Source organism: Nicotiana sylvestris, chromosome 6, assembly GCF_000393655.2.
Source record: "Nicotiana sylvestris chromosome 6, ASM39365v2, whole genome shotgun sequence".
NCBI lineage: Eukaryota > Viridiplantae > Streptophyta > Magnoliopsida > Solanales > Solanaceae > Nicotiana > Nicotiana sylvestris.
The window spans coordinates 132,523,046-132,538,771 of NC_091062.1; the positions used below are offsets into that span (position 1 = coordinate 132,523,046).

At 39.1% G+C, this 15,726-nt stretch overlaps 1 protein-coding gene across 1 annotated transcript; it reads right to left on the reverse strand.

Annotated features, from left to right (window-relative positions):
- Window positions 1–12,887: 12,887 nt before the first annotated feature.
- LOC138871294 (uncharacterized) lies at window positions 12,888–13,574 on the reverse strand. The gene has a single exon (XM_070149167.1). It carries the CDS (start codon window positions 13,572–13,574, stop codon window positions 12,888–12,890), a length of 687 nt encoding a protein of 228 aa, XP_070005268.1.
- Window positions 13,575–15,726: the final 2,152 nt, after the last annotated feature.

Sequence of the window (15,726 nt, forward strand, 5' to 3'; positions counted from 1 at the left end):
AGGATTCAGTCCTGACATGTCTGATTTGTGCAAAGGGAACTCAGAGAGTTCTTGATGGTTTTTACCACGGTTTAGAGATGTATATTTTCTATGGGCATACGGAGCATGAGATGTATAGTGATTTTTCTTCTAGATTGGGGCCAATGGAAGGTTCTTGACCAATTGAGTACGTAGATTTTTGTGGCTCGGAAGGACGGTGAAATTCTCATGTTATCCTGAGATGGTATGGTATATGTGGTGGGTTGTGGAGGTTTGACAATTGCGTGTGGAAGGTTACAGTTCAGTTCTGAATAGAAAGTCATGAATTCTTAGGTAGCACGAGCAGTTTCAGATGATTAAGGAAGAGGTAGTTCTAATTGGGGTGATTTGACGAGGGTATGTGTTTCAGAAAAGACAATGTGATTAAGTTGATGGTACTTCGGTAGTATTGCGGCACTTTCTTGTTAGATCGACTGGTGATATTCGAGTTTGCTTGGGGGCACAGGGAAATTTCTGAGTATCTATCATGGAATGATTGGGTATTTTAGGCGTAGCATGTATTCGGACGGCGAAATTGGGATCGGATGTGGTGATTCATGGGCCGTGTGGATTTGGAGACGGAAGTTCTCATATTCAGGCTATGTTGTGGTTGTGGATCGTGTGTATCAGCACTATTTAGCGACTATCGGGATTTGGAGGCTCGAGTGGATTTTTCTTGGTTGGTATGTTAGATGTTGGATATGATGTTAGAGTTCATACTGGTCGTCTCAGTGTTGGGTTATTCTATACTATTATGCTATGGGCTATGCCGGAAAATGCCACGGGTTGAGTGGCGAGGGGTGGCAGATTATGTTCTAGTAGGGTGGTTTACATTTCAAAGACCCAGCGAATGGCTAGGAAGGATTGCCTTTCTTAATTGAGCCTTCATGATGGATGTCAGTGCAGAGGATTATACCACTAATTTAGTTCCGGTGTTGAGGAACTCTCCGGATGTGTTCTTTGCGGTCGGGCATGTCGCCGGGCAGGGTTGTTGATTTCGGTATTGATTTGGCACCGGGCACTGTATCGTATGGCTCCGACAGGAGTTATAGTAGTGGAAGGAGTAGCTTTGGGCTTCTTTGATAAGGAGTTCGTTAGCAGGCCAATGTGGATGCGTGTTCTAGCTGAGTCGGCTTAGTTGGCCCCAAGCTATATTGTTGAGGGACAGGTTGATTCGACCGTTATTGAGCTTACTAGTGATCTGGGAGATCTATGAGTTGCCTTTCTGTGTTGCAAGATGTTATGATTTGTTGGTTATGGGCACATATGGTGCGGTTCTATTGGGATTCATAGTGGAAGTCGAGCGGGAAAAGTAATTGGGTGTTGCTCGGTGGATGGCGTATCGGTTACGTCGTATCAGGTCTGCATGGTATGTGTTCCTTGTTTCATCGTGGGTGTAGAGATTTTCTTTGGTTCCGGGCGTCAAATTGTGCGCGGTTGTCAATTTCGAGCATAGTGACCTAAGGTGTTTCATGTGGAACAGTGTTTGGATAGAATCACGCATTTTTGCAGCGAAGCTAGGTGGAGATATGACCTTGCGGGTTAGATTCGGGTGTTCTATTTCTATGATGTGAGACGGGTCCTCAGTCTTGTGTTGTGGTAGTACGGGTGAGCTTTAGGTACAACTCCTTCATTAAGTCATTTTCATGATTGAGTATGTTAGGACTGTTGCTTATTGGCGCGTGTATTATGCTAGTTGTGGCTTAGGCTTCTATTGATGTGTCATGTCACCAGAGTGATGTGTTGGATTAGAGGAGATCATTGGGATCATTAATGAATACGAATAGATTCGATTTCAGCATGTTGGGAGGATAATGTCGAGGTTCGGCTCAGAAATTTGCTATGGTATTTTCCAAAGGAGAAGTGGCTACATGAATAGTCGATCTGAGAAATGGTTATGGTTCAGTGCGTATTTCATTTATCGTTGGCAGTGTATGAAAGTGTTGGAATGAAACTTTAGTTGATAAGAGGTTTTCTACCAGTATTCGGTTGTTGTGGGCAGCTGCTGTGAATAGAAGTTATCGCTACAAGTGCTTGAGTTATGTGGTATATTATGGGATTGCTCCCAAGGTTACAGGCATGGGTTATTACAACTGGTTCGGGTCTATTCAGAGTATAGGTGTGAGGTTTTGATTGTATTGATGGTTTCGGAAATGGAAATGTGGTTCTATGGCTTATGGGCCAGATTGGATTGTGCTAATTCAGTTGCAATGTGTTATCGGACCTATATGAGATAGGGTGACATGGGATCACCCCTGGGTATATGCATGGTAATGTTATTCAGCTACAGGTTGGCTTTAAGAACAACTCTCGGTACGTTCGAGGACGAACGTGTGTTAAGTGGGGGAGGATGTAATGACCCGACCGGTCGTTTTGAACTTTTGCACTTTGATCTCCAGTTCTTGGGCATGACTTGCCCCGTATGATGTATTATGACTAATGTAAATCGTTGATTTTGGTTTTCACGGAAATCGGTATGAATTTGAAAGAACAATCTCAGTTGAAAGCTTTGAATTTGAAAGGTTTGACCAAGAGTTGACTTATTTGTATATGAGCTCGGATCGGAATTTTTATGATTTGATTAGCTTTGTTGGGTGATTTATGACTTAGGAGTTTGATCGGAATTGGTTTTGGAGGTCCGGTGTAGAATTTGGCTTGAATTGGCGAAGTTAGTATTTTGGCGATTTCCGGTTGGTAGGTGATATTTTGATCCGAGGGTCGGAATGGAATTCCGAGAGTTGTTGTAGCTTCTTTATGTCATTCGGGATGTGTGTGCAAAATTTCAGGTCATTTGGATGTGGTTTGGTTGGGTTTATGATCGAAAGCATATTTCGGAAGTTTTTGGAAAAACTTAGGCTTGAATTCGATGTGAATTGATGGTTTTGGTGTTGTTTGAGGTGTTTTGATGATTGGAACAAGTTTGAAAGAGGTTTTAGGACATGTTTGTGGTCTTGGTTGAGGTCCCGGGGGCCTCAGGTGAGTTTCGGGTGGTCAATCAGACCATTTTCTAAGTTGAAAAGTTGCACATTATGGGAGTTCAGGTGTTGCAGAAAATAACCCTTCGCGTTCGCAGGGGGTATGTCGCGTTCGCGTAGAAGGATTTGAGGAATACCAGAATTAAGCCTTCGCGTTCGCGAGAGGTTCCTCGCATTTGCGAAAGGATGGTAAGCAGTGCATCGTGTTCGCGAGAAGGCACTCGCGATCGCATAGAGCAAATTGGGGTCCAGGGCATTTTGTTCATCGCGTTCGCGTAAGGTTGTCGCGTTCGCGAAGGTGTAGGGGGCAGAAGCATCGCGTTCGCGATTGGTGTGACGTGTTCGTGTAGGGCAAAAATTGGTCAACGTAAGTTTGTGCTTCGCAAACGTGAGACGTTGACCGCGTTCGCGAAGAAGGAATATCAGAACTGGGCAGAAAGTTTATAATACATTTCCTCCGCGATTTTGAGCCATTTTCCCACCATAGTTGATCATTTTGAGAGCTCTTTGAGGGAGATTGAAGAGGGATTCAAGGAGAATTGATTGGAGGTAAGTTTTATGAACCAAAAACGTGATTCTATTGTGAAATTAACCTAGAAATTCATGGAATTTAAGCTAAAATTGGAAGAACTAGGGCTTGTGATTTTGAACCTTTGAATTGGGATTTGAGGGACCATTTGAGGTCGGAATTGAGAACTTTTGGTATGTATAAACTCGTGGGGTGATAAGGAATCTAATGATGTGAAAATTTTTGAGTTTCGAGAAGTGGGCCCGGGGCTCGGGTTTTGCTAATTTCGGAATTTTTGATATTTTTCGATTGTTTTCGTTTCGGTTTTGTTCCTTTAGCATATTGTGATGTATTCATTCTGATTTTTGGGTAGATTCGACACGCGTGGAGGCCGATTTGAGATGCAAAGGCATCGCGAGCTAGAGATTTCACCGGTTCGAGGTGAGTAATGATTGTAAATGATATCCTGAGGGTTTGAAACCCCGGATTCGCACATCGTAGTGCTATATTGAGGTGAGACACATACTTGATGATGAGCGTGGGGTCGTTTACTGTAGGAGATTGTGACTTGGTCCATCCCGATTGACGCTTTTACCGCGTATTTGATTGAAACTTATTTGTTATCATCATTATTTGGACTAATTGCCATATTTGGGCTTCGAGCCAACTATTTGAACCCTTCGGGGATTTGTATCACTATTTCCTCGTTGTTTTGACCTACTACTTGAACTCAGTCGTATTGTTTTCCACTATTGCACAACTCAGCCACTTTTACTAGGTTTTGAAACTAAATTGATATATTAAATGATGTTTTAAGGCTGAGAACTACTGTTTTTACTAACGCTTGAGGGGCTTATGTGATTTCTGGACTGAGTATGGCCGAGGTCCAGATTTGAGGATACTATGGGATCGGGATGCGCGTCGCAGCAATGTTATACTGATATTGATATGAGGCCGAGGGCCTAGATGTGATGCCACGAGATGGCTTAATATTGCGCTTGGGCCGTAAAGGGCCCCTCCTGGAGTCTGCACACCCCCAGTGAGCGCCATCGACGAAATATATGGATCGGGCTGCACGCCGCAGCGATATATGGATCGGGCTGCATTCCGCAGCGGTGTTGGTACTGTTCTACGTGTTTACTTTACTTCATCTGTCTGCCATTATCTGTTGTTTGTGCTACTTCATGTTATATCTATCTGATCGCCTAGTATTTATCTGTTAATTGAGTGTTGTGGCCGAGGACGAATTTTCGTGCTTATCTGCACTATTTGTTTGCATTCATTTGCGTAACAGTTGAAAAAGTCATTGTTAAAAGAGGTTTAAAGTGAGCTAAGATGTTTTTCCAAGTATTTCACAGTTTCACTGCTTTTATTCAAAGGGTTTTAGACTGCTCTATACAGCATGTTGATGCATTTTTCGTGATTTCTTACTGCTCAGTTATTATTTACCTTTATTACTCACTGAGTTGGAGTACACACTTTACTCCCTGCACCTCGTGTGCAGATGCAGATATTTGTTCACCCGGTAGCAGGTTTTGAGCTGGTCGGAGGCTAAGTTATCGGAGTTTAGTAAGGTGACTGCCAGCGTTCGCAGCACCGCATCTCTTCCTTTTGTTATCAGTCCTATTTTATATGTTTCAGGCCTTGCAGTTGTATTTATACTCTAATAGATGCTCGTGACTTATGACACCCAGGTTTGGGCTATGTCGGGTTGTACTTCCGCTAATTATTATCATTTAATCACATTTAAACTGCTTATGAACTGTTTAACCGCTTTAAATAGGATGTATTGGGTTTAGTTGGCTGACCTTGTCTTCACGAGAGGCGCCATCACGACCGAATCGGGGATTGGGTCGTGACAAAAACAAGATAGCGAGCATGTGTCCACTTAATCCAATTAAGCCTAATAGGTGTAAATACTCCTTTATAAAGCATATGGACATCATCATCCCAATAAAATTTATGCCTACTTAAATTTGTCCCATAAAAACGTCTCTTAAGGTATTCAAAAGATGTGCATAACAATGAAATTACAAAAGATTGATCATGCATCCATTTAAAACAAGTATCTCTACAACATTTATCAAATAAGTCACTTTTATGATATAGCCAAGTATCAATTAAAAATCTTATGGATTCTTCTACATGTAAGTTATTCAAAGAAGCATATAAATTCACAAGAAGGTTAGAAGAACCCATAATTCCCAAACTAAAAGTTTCAATACATTCAAGATCATGATTATAACTTTCCCCAATAATATCCCCAACATGAATGGATTCTAAACAATTGCTCAAACTATCTCAAAAAGAGTCATGGATAGGTTCGTGAAAGAATACTTGATCACAAGCGTCTCAATAATCATGAATATCCTCTTTACTAGTAGCAAATATCTTTACATGCTCACAATCAACATGGCTTAAAGAATAACTCTCCATCACACAACAAAAATCATGTTCTAGCAATTTATCACACGAAAACTCATTAGACACTTGAATAAGAGAAGAAGAAATATTTAACTCATTCACAAGCCTCTTCTCATAAATTTCATGCCTCTTTCCACCAAGTTCGAACATATAATCATCTATATCATACTCAATTTCAAAAGGAAGCAAATTACTCTTGCACTTGAACTTAGATATTACAATTAGTGACTTGATATGCATCAAAATATCATCATCCACAAAAATTATAAAATCACCAACATAAGAAATAAGAGTATTGTTCATTACCTCCAAAAATACCTTAGGTGTTCTTGAAAGGCCAAGAATGTGAATAAACCAATTATACATACCATACTTGGACTTATTATTAATGGAACAACATCGCCTTTTATTCTTTGATGCAATGGCTCTAACTTAGCAATGTCTTTAGGGAACTCCATGTTATAAACCTGTAAATAAGGATCAAAAGAGTTAAAAGATTCAACAACAAAGAAATTGACCAAGCTTTTATCTTCCACCACCCAACAAGGATAGATATCGCCAAATTCATGTTGGAATCCAATTGGATCTTTTGCCACCATCTCTTGAACTTTATCTCCCCTTTCAAAAGGTCTGTCAACACTTGGCTGCACAAAACCACAAGAACTAAAACAAGAAAGAGTTAATGGGCTAGGAAGTAAAGAACATATTTTCTTACTTACACTCTCTTTGGCTTTTATCTCAAGACTAACGTTTTCCTCGCCCTTAGCCTCTTTTCTCTCGCTAAAGTTTTCTTCTTTTTCTTCACTCAAACCATCTTTTTTTTTTATCTCTCTCTACCTCAAAGCCTTTTTCTATTTCATGGCCTTCTCTCTTTTCTTTCCTCTCAAACTCACTCTTTTCCTTCCTTGACATCCCACTCTCTTTACTCAACACAACCTCTCCTTTTTCCTCTCCTGGGATGTCAACATGCACTCCCTTACTCCTCTTATTCTTTTTTCTCTGATATTTTTCCATATTTTCTTTAACAGTCTTTTCATCTTCACAAATTTTTGAGGGAGTCAAAGGTCCAAGAATGAGCTTCCTCTCGTTAACCTCAAAAGAGTATCTCTTTTTTTTTCATGTTATATGAAGCTCTTCTATAGTCATACCATGGCTTTCCCAACAAGATATGATAATTATTCATGGGAATCACATCACACCAGATCACATCCTCTTACCTTCCAATAGAGAATAGTAATAACACTCTTTTATCTACCTTTACTCACCCAAACATGTAGGGTTCAGTATGCTCAACATAAGGTAAGTTCAATTTCTCAACCATATAAGTGCTACTTTACCATTGTTTTCCTTCCCTTCAGCATGTTATAAGTTTGACTTTTGAAATTGTTGAGTCATATCTCGCCTCATTTCTTCATATACCTGTTTGAAACATCTTGAACAAAGATTAAAAAAATTGTGTCTCTCTTAAATTTGGCTTTTTCCTTCTAATATTCTCACCTCTCTTGCCTTTTGCCGCTCAATGCAAATCTTGGTCATTAATATTTAGATTTATTAATAAACCTTGCTAGTCACAACCCTTAGTTATAAGATGGAGTTAAAAAAAGAAAGAAAAGTGAATGACCAAACCTAGGAAGAATAGGAATTGGTTAGTAGAAAAAAACAGGAAAGAATTTTAGGAAATCGAAAACCCACAAGAATAAGGAAAGAAGTTTTCTTAATCTTCAAAAACAATGATCCCCTCTTCTTGTTTCCTTTCTTGACTAGGAAACCAAATAATACTTGAATTCTAAAAATAATAATGAGCAATAACACTTTTTTGGGCTGATTTTTGTTTCTTTGTTTTGTTTTTTTATTGCTCAAGAACCTCCCAAGATTATCAAGATTAAAATCATGATTAGTCCATCTCTGATACCACTTGATAACAACACGATAAGGGATTCAAGAATTACTAAAGAAAAACAAGAAAATCAATAAACGTGCGGAAGTAGGGGTCACGAAATAACATGAACAACAATAAGCCTAAACTTATCACCTTTCTTGAATACCTAGAAGTGATCTAAGATTTCAAAAGAGTTTAATCTTACCATCTTAAGTTGAGACTTGAAGGTTGAAGAATAAATCCAAGAGTAGCCACACAAGAGTGCAAAAAATGTCTCCCAATATTTATTGATATTAGTCTGAATAATCTAAGTCTAAAAACAAAGAAAACACCCCTTATATAGGTAGTAGGGGTCACGAAATTAAGCCTAAAAAAATAAGGAAGTAAAGTCCTAAACTACTTTGTACAACAAGTCCAACTACCTTAGGAAAAGGAAAATAATAGGAAGCAAAAACCAAGTCATTCTTGGAAAGTAATTCCAAAAATCTTAGAAAAAGGAAAACATAATCTTAACTAACTAGGAAAGAAATAAATATAGTCCCATAATATATGGAAATAAGTCTCAAACTAATCTTGGATAGAATCTTGAAAATCTTGGAAATCTTGAAGGAAATTTGCAAACAACTTGGCACTAACATGAACTTAACATCTAGCACGACTATTGTACCATACTTGGACATCAAGTAAATCTTTTTTATGCTATAAATATGTGGCTTTATGTAGGACTTCATGGGCTGCAAGTTTGCACACATTTTAAGTGTTAAATTGATCCAACGGTGGCCTGATTTGGACCGTCTTCAAAAGATGTTTCTTGGGATCTAATCCACATCTTATTGGACATGAATTTTAGCCATAAAATAATTATAATAGCTAGATAACTCATATCCTTAAGCTCTTCCTTTCAACTAACAACTTCTTTAATTATTCCTGAAGTTCAATGACCTTGTTTTGCAACTTTTTAACTTGAGATCTTGTTAATGGATCCCTTTGAGATTCCAAAGCTTCATCCTTGTCCTTGAATAGATTTGAGCTTCTTAGGATCCTATCATTAATGGTGGGAGAAGGAAGCGATCGTTTGATTGCCATTATAGGAGTATTTGGAAGACAAGTAGAGTGAGAGAGTTTTGTGGGATGAAGGTTCATGACTTGCTGTGAGGGAGAAAGAAAGTTTTATTGGAAAAAGGACTAATGATGAGAAGAGAGAGATACGGGTTCTGAATAGTTCTAAAAACGGCAGTAAGTTTGTGGGAAAATGTTATTGTGCAGAGGGGATGAGGGGATTTGAAAGACAAGACATGAAATGCAGACTTTGAAAAGTTTGATGATGTGGCAGTTGAGTTAATTTTGTTATCATTTTGAGAAGGCATGCAGAACAAGCACATTATTACTAACCTGTGGTACAGGAACCTGATGCCAGAACATTTTTTTTAAAAATATTTTAGCAGCGCTTCTTTCGCAGTTCATAACTATGCCTTTAGCTTCTATGATCGCCATGCGTGTTTACCTGCAATGGTATCGATGTGAGTTGGGCTTGGCCAGAGAACACTTTAGCTAATTTTACCTGAAGGTGCTTTTCATAGCCAACTGATGGAGAATCAAGCTCTCCATTAGGTTTCAATAACCCCAGCTTCACCTTGTTTTTTCCAAAATGTTCCCTCCTCAAGGCTTTGGTGAGGATATCTAGAATTTGGTCTTCTGTGCCGCAGGACTTTCCACAGATCAACCATTTCTCCATATTGATCCTCAGAAGATAATGCTTCACCTCAATGTGCTTGGTCCTCTTGTTTTAAATTGGATAGAGAAGGTATACCATCAGAAAATACCCCAAATTCTTCCATTTGCTGCTTAATTCAAAGGGTTTGAACACATAAGGATGCTACCGCTACACATTCTGCTTCAGTTGTTGACGAAGCCATTGAGTTTTGCTTCCTTGTGCCGCAAGAGATGAGACATAATCACGGCAAGTGAGCCATTCCAGAAGTGCTTTTCCTGTCCACAAGATAACCTGCATAACAACATCAGCATACCTAGTAAGATTAAAACTATAACCTAAGGGGTAATATAGGACCAGGTCCTGAGTTCCCTTAGGTATCTAAAACTTCTTTTGCCAGTCTTCAGGTAGGATTCCTTGGGACTTGACATTGAATTCTATTATGGAGTGGAAATATAGAAGGGACTACAAGTTTTCTTTTTGAATTTTTAATTCTTGTCTAACACCAGAATGAAGAGGGGTGATTAAGTTATCAGGTAGATGGGAGCTTTTGCATATCCAGTTTGGGACTGAGGTTTGATCGGTAGAGGAACTTGGCAGGTTAATTGGATTTCCCTACACTCCTTGTTCTGTTACTTGTGGAGTGCCTTGCGCTGTATCTTCACTCTTTCTTCAGCTTCAGTGGTGGCAATTGACGTACCAGGTTCCTTATGAGAAGTGGAAGAGAATGTTGCATTGACTTTCACCTGTCTCCTTCATCTTACTCATCATATCAGCCTTCCCATTTGAAACCTTAGATATTTCCTAGGGGCCAGACATGGTTCATTATATTGATCATCATTGTTTCCTCCTTTGTTAGAAGATGTCTTGTTGAATAGCACAAGAACACTTCCTTCCACCAGTGTGCTCTTTTGTTGTAGACTTTGTGGCTTTTGCTTTGTGGAGAGTATCCCAGAAGGATTCCTTCATCGTCTTTTGCATCAAACTTCCCAAGCTGGTCCTTCCTGTTTTTGAAACCATGGCATTTTCATTCAAAAAGACTCTCAAATAAGTTGTCCTTGGTTTCTTCCATTTGGTAGTTCATAGTGGGTTTTGTTTATGAGGGACCTGATCATACATCTGTTCACTAAGTAGCAAGCAGCGTTTATTGCTTTTGCTCAGAATTTGTTGGCGATTCCACTATCGATGAGCATTGTTCATGCCATGTCTTCCAGAGTTCTGTTCTTTCTTTCAGCAATACCATTTTGCTGTGGAGTCCTTGGTGCTGAGAAGCTGCATGTGATTCCATTCTTGTTACAAGCTCATCAACTTTGGCATTGTCACATTCAGTCCCGTGGTCAGATCTGAAGCATACTGCCTTCAATTTTATCTTCACTTGGATCTTCTTAACAAAGGCCCTAAAACACCTCAAAAGTCTCATCCTTTGTTCTAAGAACTAGTGTCCAGGTGAATCTTGAATTTGACATACCACGAACTAGGTCCTTCTGAATCAATTTATTCAAAGGTGAGAAGCTTGCTTGCCCCGATCTTCCATGCCAAAGTTCTGCATCATTATAAACTAACTTCAAGCATCTTATATCACCAGCTTGTAAGGACTCAAAGTCAGCAATGTAGATGTTATTGTTTCTTTTGGCCACTAAGACCACATTCCGAGTTACAAGATTGGTAACTGCGCACACTTTTGATAGGAACTCTACTTTTTTCCCTTTATCACAGATTTGAGAGACACTCCGGAGACTGTACTTCAGGACATCCACATAGTACACGTTCTCAATTGAGTTACAAAGAGATTTTCTAACTTTCCAGCACTGAGAATGTACCCTTTTCTTTTTCAAGGGGTACATTCCCTTCCTATAGGGCTTTCAGTGAGAAGAAATCTATGTTGCTTCCAGTCACGTGCTTTGAGAATCTAGCATCCATGGTTCATTGTAGTCCACTTCCTCTCACTGTTCCCTGCACATGCAAATTATTGGTTAGATTTAGAAATCCAAACTAGTTTGGGTCCCTTGTTATGATAAAATGGATGGATAAGAGCTTTTCTAGTCCATGCAGGCAATATTCGTTTCTTGTGACCGGTACCTGGTCCCTTGTTGGTAGTCACTTTTAAGTAAACACTTTGTTTTCATGAACAGATTGAACCCTGGACGGGCAATTTTCTTTAAAGTGCCCATTATTCCCACAGTAGGTACACAACCAGTTATCAGGAACAGTGACTTACTTGCTGTGAGGGTTGTAAGGAGTCTTCTCCCTTTGGAACCCGATTCCCTGCCTGTTTCCACTATTATTCAAATATGTGGTAGTGACAACGTCTGGGGACCAGGTCCACTTCAGAGATTTCTCAAGATCAATTTTTACTTTCACCAATTCAGCTTGAAGTTGCCGATTTTTCTCAAGTTCACCACATAGACTAGTTTTCACATCATTTAATTCATGTTCAAGCTTGATGTGTGTCTCACTAGCTACTTCCTTCACTTTCCCAAGACTCACAGTCCTATGTTCTCTATTGAGTCCCTCAATGGTTTCCTCTAGGTCAGTGATTATCACTAAATAATCATCCTTATCATGCTCACTAGCTGAAACTTTTCCTTCTAGAGTATGTTTCTCATTGCTGAGACCTTCTATTGTTTCCTTCAAGTCAACAACCACTACCATCAGGTCATATCTCTCATTTTCTACACTAGTTATCTTTTCATTAAGAGCTTCCTTTTCTTTTTCAAGATTAGCTATGGTCTCATTTAGGTCCATTACACAGAATACCAGATCATCTCTAGATTGTTCAGCTTTTCCTAATTTTTTGGTCAGGATCTCCTTATCATTATCAAGACTCTAATAAGCATCAATTAGAACATTTTCTAATGACCTTAGCTTCTTAGAAGTGTAGGATTTCAGATTTCTCTGAACATTCCTAAAATTTACCTCATCATCTTCATCCTCATCAGACTGAGCCATCAACGCAAATAGTGAGTCATACTTCGTTGCTTCACTTTCCACTGCTATCATGGAACTGTTTTCTGTATCTGGTTCCCTGTCTGATTTACTGGAGGAGTCTCTCCAAACAGCAAGAGCCTGCTTCACAATGTTATCAGCTGCACTTTTTTGATTGAATCGTTAGTCTGGAACCAGGTTCCTTTTTGCTGCTTTGTCAGGATTTTGTTTGTATTGCTACTATTTTGCGAGTGGGCAGTCTTTGATGAAATACCATGGATTTCCGCAGCTATGACAGAGATCATTATTCCCTGCCTTACTTGAACTGTCCCTCTTTTGTATAACACCATTTCTTCGAACCATCTTTTGAAATGTTTTAGTAATATAGGCCATATCACTATCTTCATCACTTGAGTCACTGCTTTCAGCCTTGAGTACCAGGTTCTTTTACTTCTTCGGCTTTTTCCTTCCACTATCTTTCTTCTTTTTCATCTCGTATGTCTTTAGATTACCAATCAACACATCCATGGTTAGAGTTTGTAGATCTTTAGCTTCAGTGATGGTATTTACCTTACTTTCCCAAGAACTATGTAAAACACTGAGGATTTTCCTTACAAGCTTGTTTCTAGGAATAACATCTCCAAGTGAATGAAGCTCATTTATGATGGAGGTGAATCTGGTGGGCATATCCTGTATAGAATCATTATCCTTCATCCTTAAGAGCTCATACTCTGTGGTGAGCATGTCAATATTGGACTGTTTAATCTGAGTAGTTCCTTCGTGTGCGGTTTGCAATGCTTCCCACATTTCTTTGGCAGTATCACAAGCTAAGACTCTATTGTATTCATTGGGTCCTATTCCACACACCAAGATTTTCTTGGCACGATAGTTCTTTTCTATGGCTTTTCTGTCAATGTCGCTGTACTCTTTTCTATCTTTCGGCACCATTGGTCCAGTTTCTTCAAGCTTCTTCATAGGAAAATGTGGACTATCACAGATGATGTCCCATAGTTCTGAATCTTCATCCATTATAAAATTATGCATGCGAGTCTTCCACCAGGCGTAGTATTGACCATTGAATCTAGGAGGTTTGTAGGTTGATTGTCCTTTCTCAAAGTTGGGTGGAGCAGCCATTGAGATCCTTTCTAGATGTTAGCCTTTTAGAAAGAACCTGCTCTAATACCAATTGTTAGTTTATATGAGTCCACCAAACAGTAGAGTACATGGTCCTCTATAAGGTTATGCTGAGAATGCTAGTAAAACTATAAGTAAATGAGACACAGGAATTTTTACGTGAAAAAATCCACACAAGGGGACAAAAACCACGACCTACCCTTGTAGGCTTTCAACTTCACTAACTTGTTATCTCACTATTACAAACCACTTTATAATACCTCTACTACAAAGGATTCAACGTAACTAACTTGTGATACTCTTACCACAAGCCACTTTGTGACTCTCTACTCACAAAGCCTTTAAATTTATGACAAACCCTAGTCACAACATAAACTTAGAAAGTTTACGGATTTTGGTTTTCCTAAAACAAAGCTTCTAATAAAGCAAGCTAGGAGTTACAATGAAGAACAAATAACAAGATTACAACTCAACTATGGATACACATAGACTCATTGTGAAACTTATCCTTTAGTGGAGTTGTTTTCTTGTTCTTGACACACCAATGATTTCAGTGACGGATTAACACTATAATGCTAGAGATAATATCACTAAATAGTCAAGTGAACTATTGTGCCTTGCACTAGGTGTTATAATACAAAAGACATCACAATGGTGATGTCAAATCTTGGTACACGCTTCTTCCCAATGAGAAGTGACTGCAACACCATCTGTTGCACTGTCGCGTGTACAGATGTAGACAGTCACTTTCTGGAGTTGCATTCCAGCTGTATAGTTGACTTGTACTTCAGTCAGAGAACCCTAAGGGACCAGGTCCCTGTTGTGTTCCGCTTTGTAACAGTTACGGATAGTCACTATTTGCTGTTATGCTCCATTTGTACAGTTGACTTGTACTTCTATCGGAGAACCCTAAGTGACCAGGTCCCTGTTGTGTTCTTCCTTGTGGTTGTTCACTCACTTGCTGGAGATCAGGCTGAACATTGTTCATTTGGAGAGTACACCAGGTAGGTGAGGTTCTTTATCTAGTTCTTAACAATAAGTTTGTTAGATCATCAAAACATAAGAAGCATAAGGCAAAGACATTGAAAACCCATCAATATTCATCCATAAATGGAACTAGAAAAGATCTTAAAGATCTGAGCCCTAGTTTAAGGAAAAATAAATTAGACAAAACTTTTTAAGGAAGAAGTCGCAAAGAACATATACATGCGGTGAGATTTTAACAAAAATAAGAACAAAAATTAAACAGGTCTTAAAAGATTTGAACCCTAATTTTAAGAGTAAACACAGAATCAAAAAAATCTCATAAATTCGTACCATAGAGAGACGAAGAATGAACATAGATGGAAAGAAGTGAAGGTTTGAACTAGATTTGGTTCAAAACAAGAGAGATCCACTTGCCATGTTAGGCAAGTGATTATATAATACCATAATCAGTTAACCAGTAATAGGAGACAACTAATAAGGTAAGGAAATCGTCCATGGATTCCATCTTTGAGTTGGAATCGAAGGGGAAAATAGGATTACGACACTAGGGTTTGACGAAGAGAGACATGGAGGAGATGAGAAAATACAGAGGTGGCGTGTTTGGGAAATAATGAATTAGGGTTAGTGTGACGACCCAGCCGATCGTCTTAAGAATTAATACCACATTCCCTATGAACTTCCTTCCCTGTGTTTATTTCTGCTACTTTGATTTGTCTGGATGTTTGATTTTGAGTTTTAGAGAGTTTTGGGACACGTAGTCCCCAAATGAGAGCTTAAGTGTTGGAAATTTGGCTGTAGTCGGAAAAGTGTGAAGACGGCCTCGGAATGGAATTTCGATGGTTCTGTTAGCTCCGTTAGGTGATTTCGGGTTTAGGGTCGTGTTCGAATTGTGTTTTAGAGGTCCGTAGCTAATTTAGGCTTGAAATGCCGAAAGGTCGAATTTTGAAGTTTCCGGTTCGATAGTGAAATTTTGATCCGAGGGTCGGAATGGAATTCTTGAAGTTAGAGTATCTTCGTAGTGTTGAATGTTAAGTGTGTGCAAAATTTCAGGTCATTTGGATGAGGGATGGTAGACTTTTTGATCGAAAGCATATTTTTTTGAGTTTTGGAGTTCTTAAGCTTGAATTCATGGTTGATGTTTTAGGTGTTTTAAGGATTGGCATAA

Bases quoted from the DNA above. Each gene is read 5' to 3' on its own strand.
- LOC138871294 (XM_070149167.1), bottom strand. From the start codon at position 13,574: ATGGCTGCTCCACCCAACTTTGAGAAAGGACAATCAACCTACAAACCT.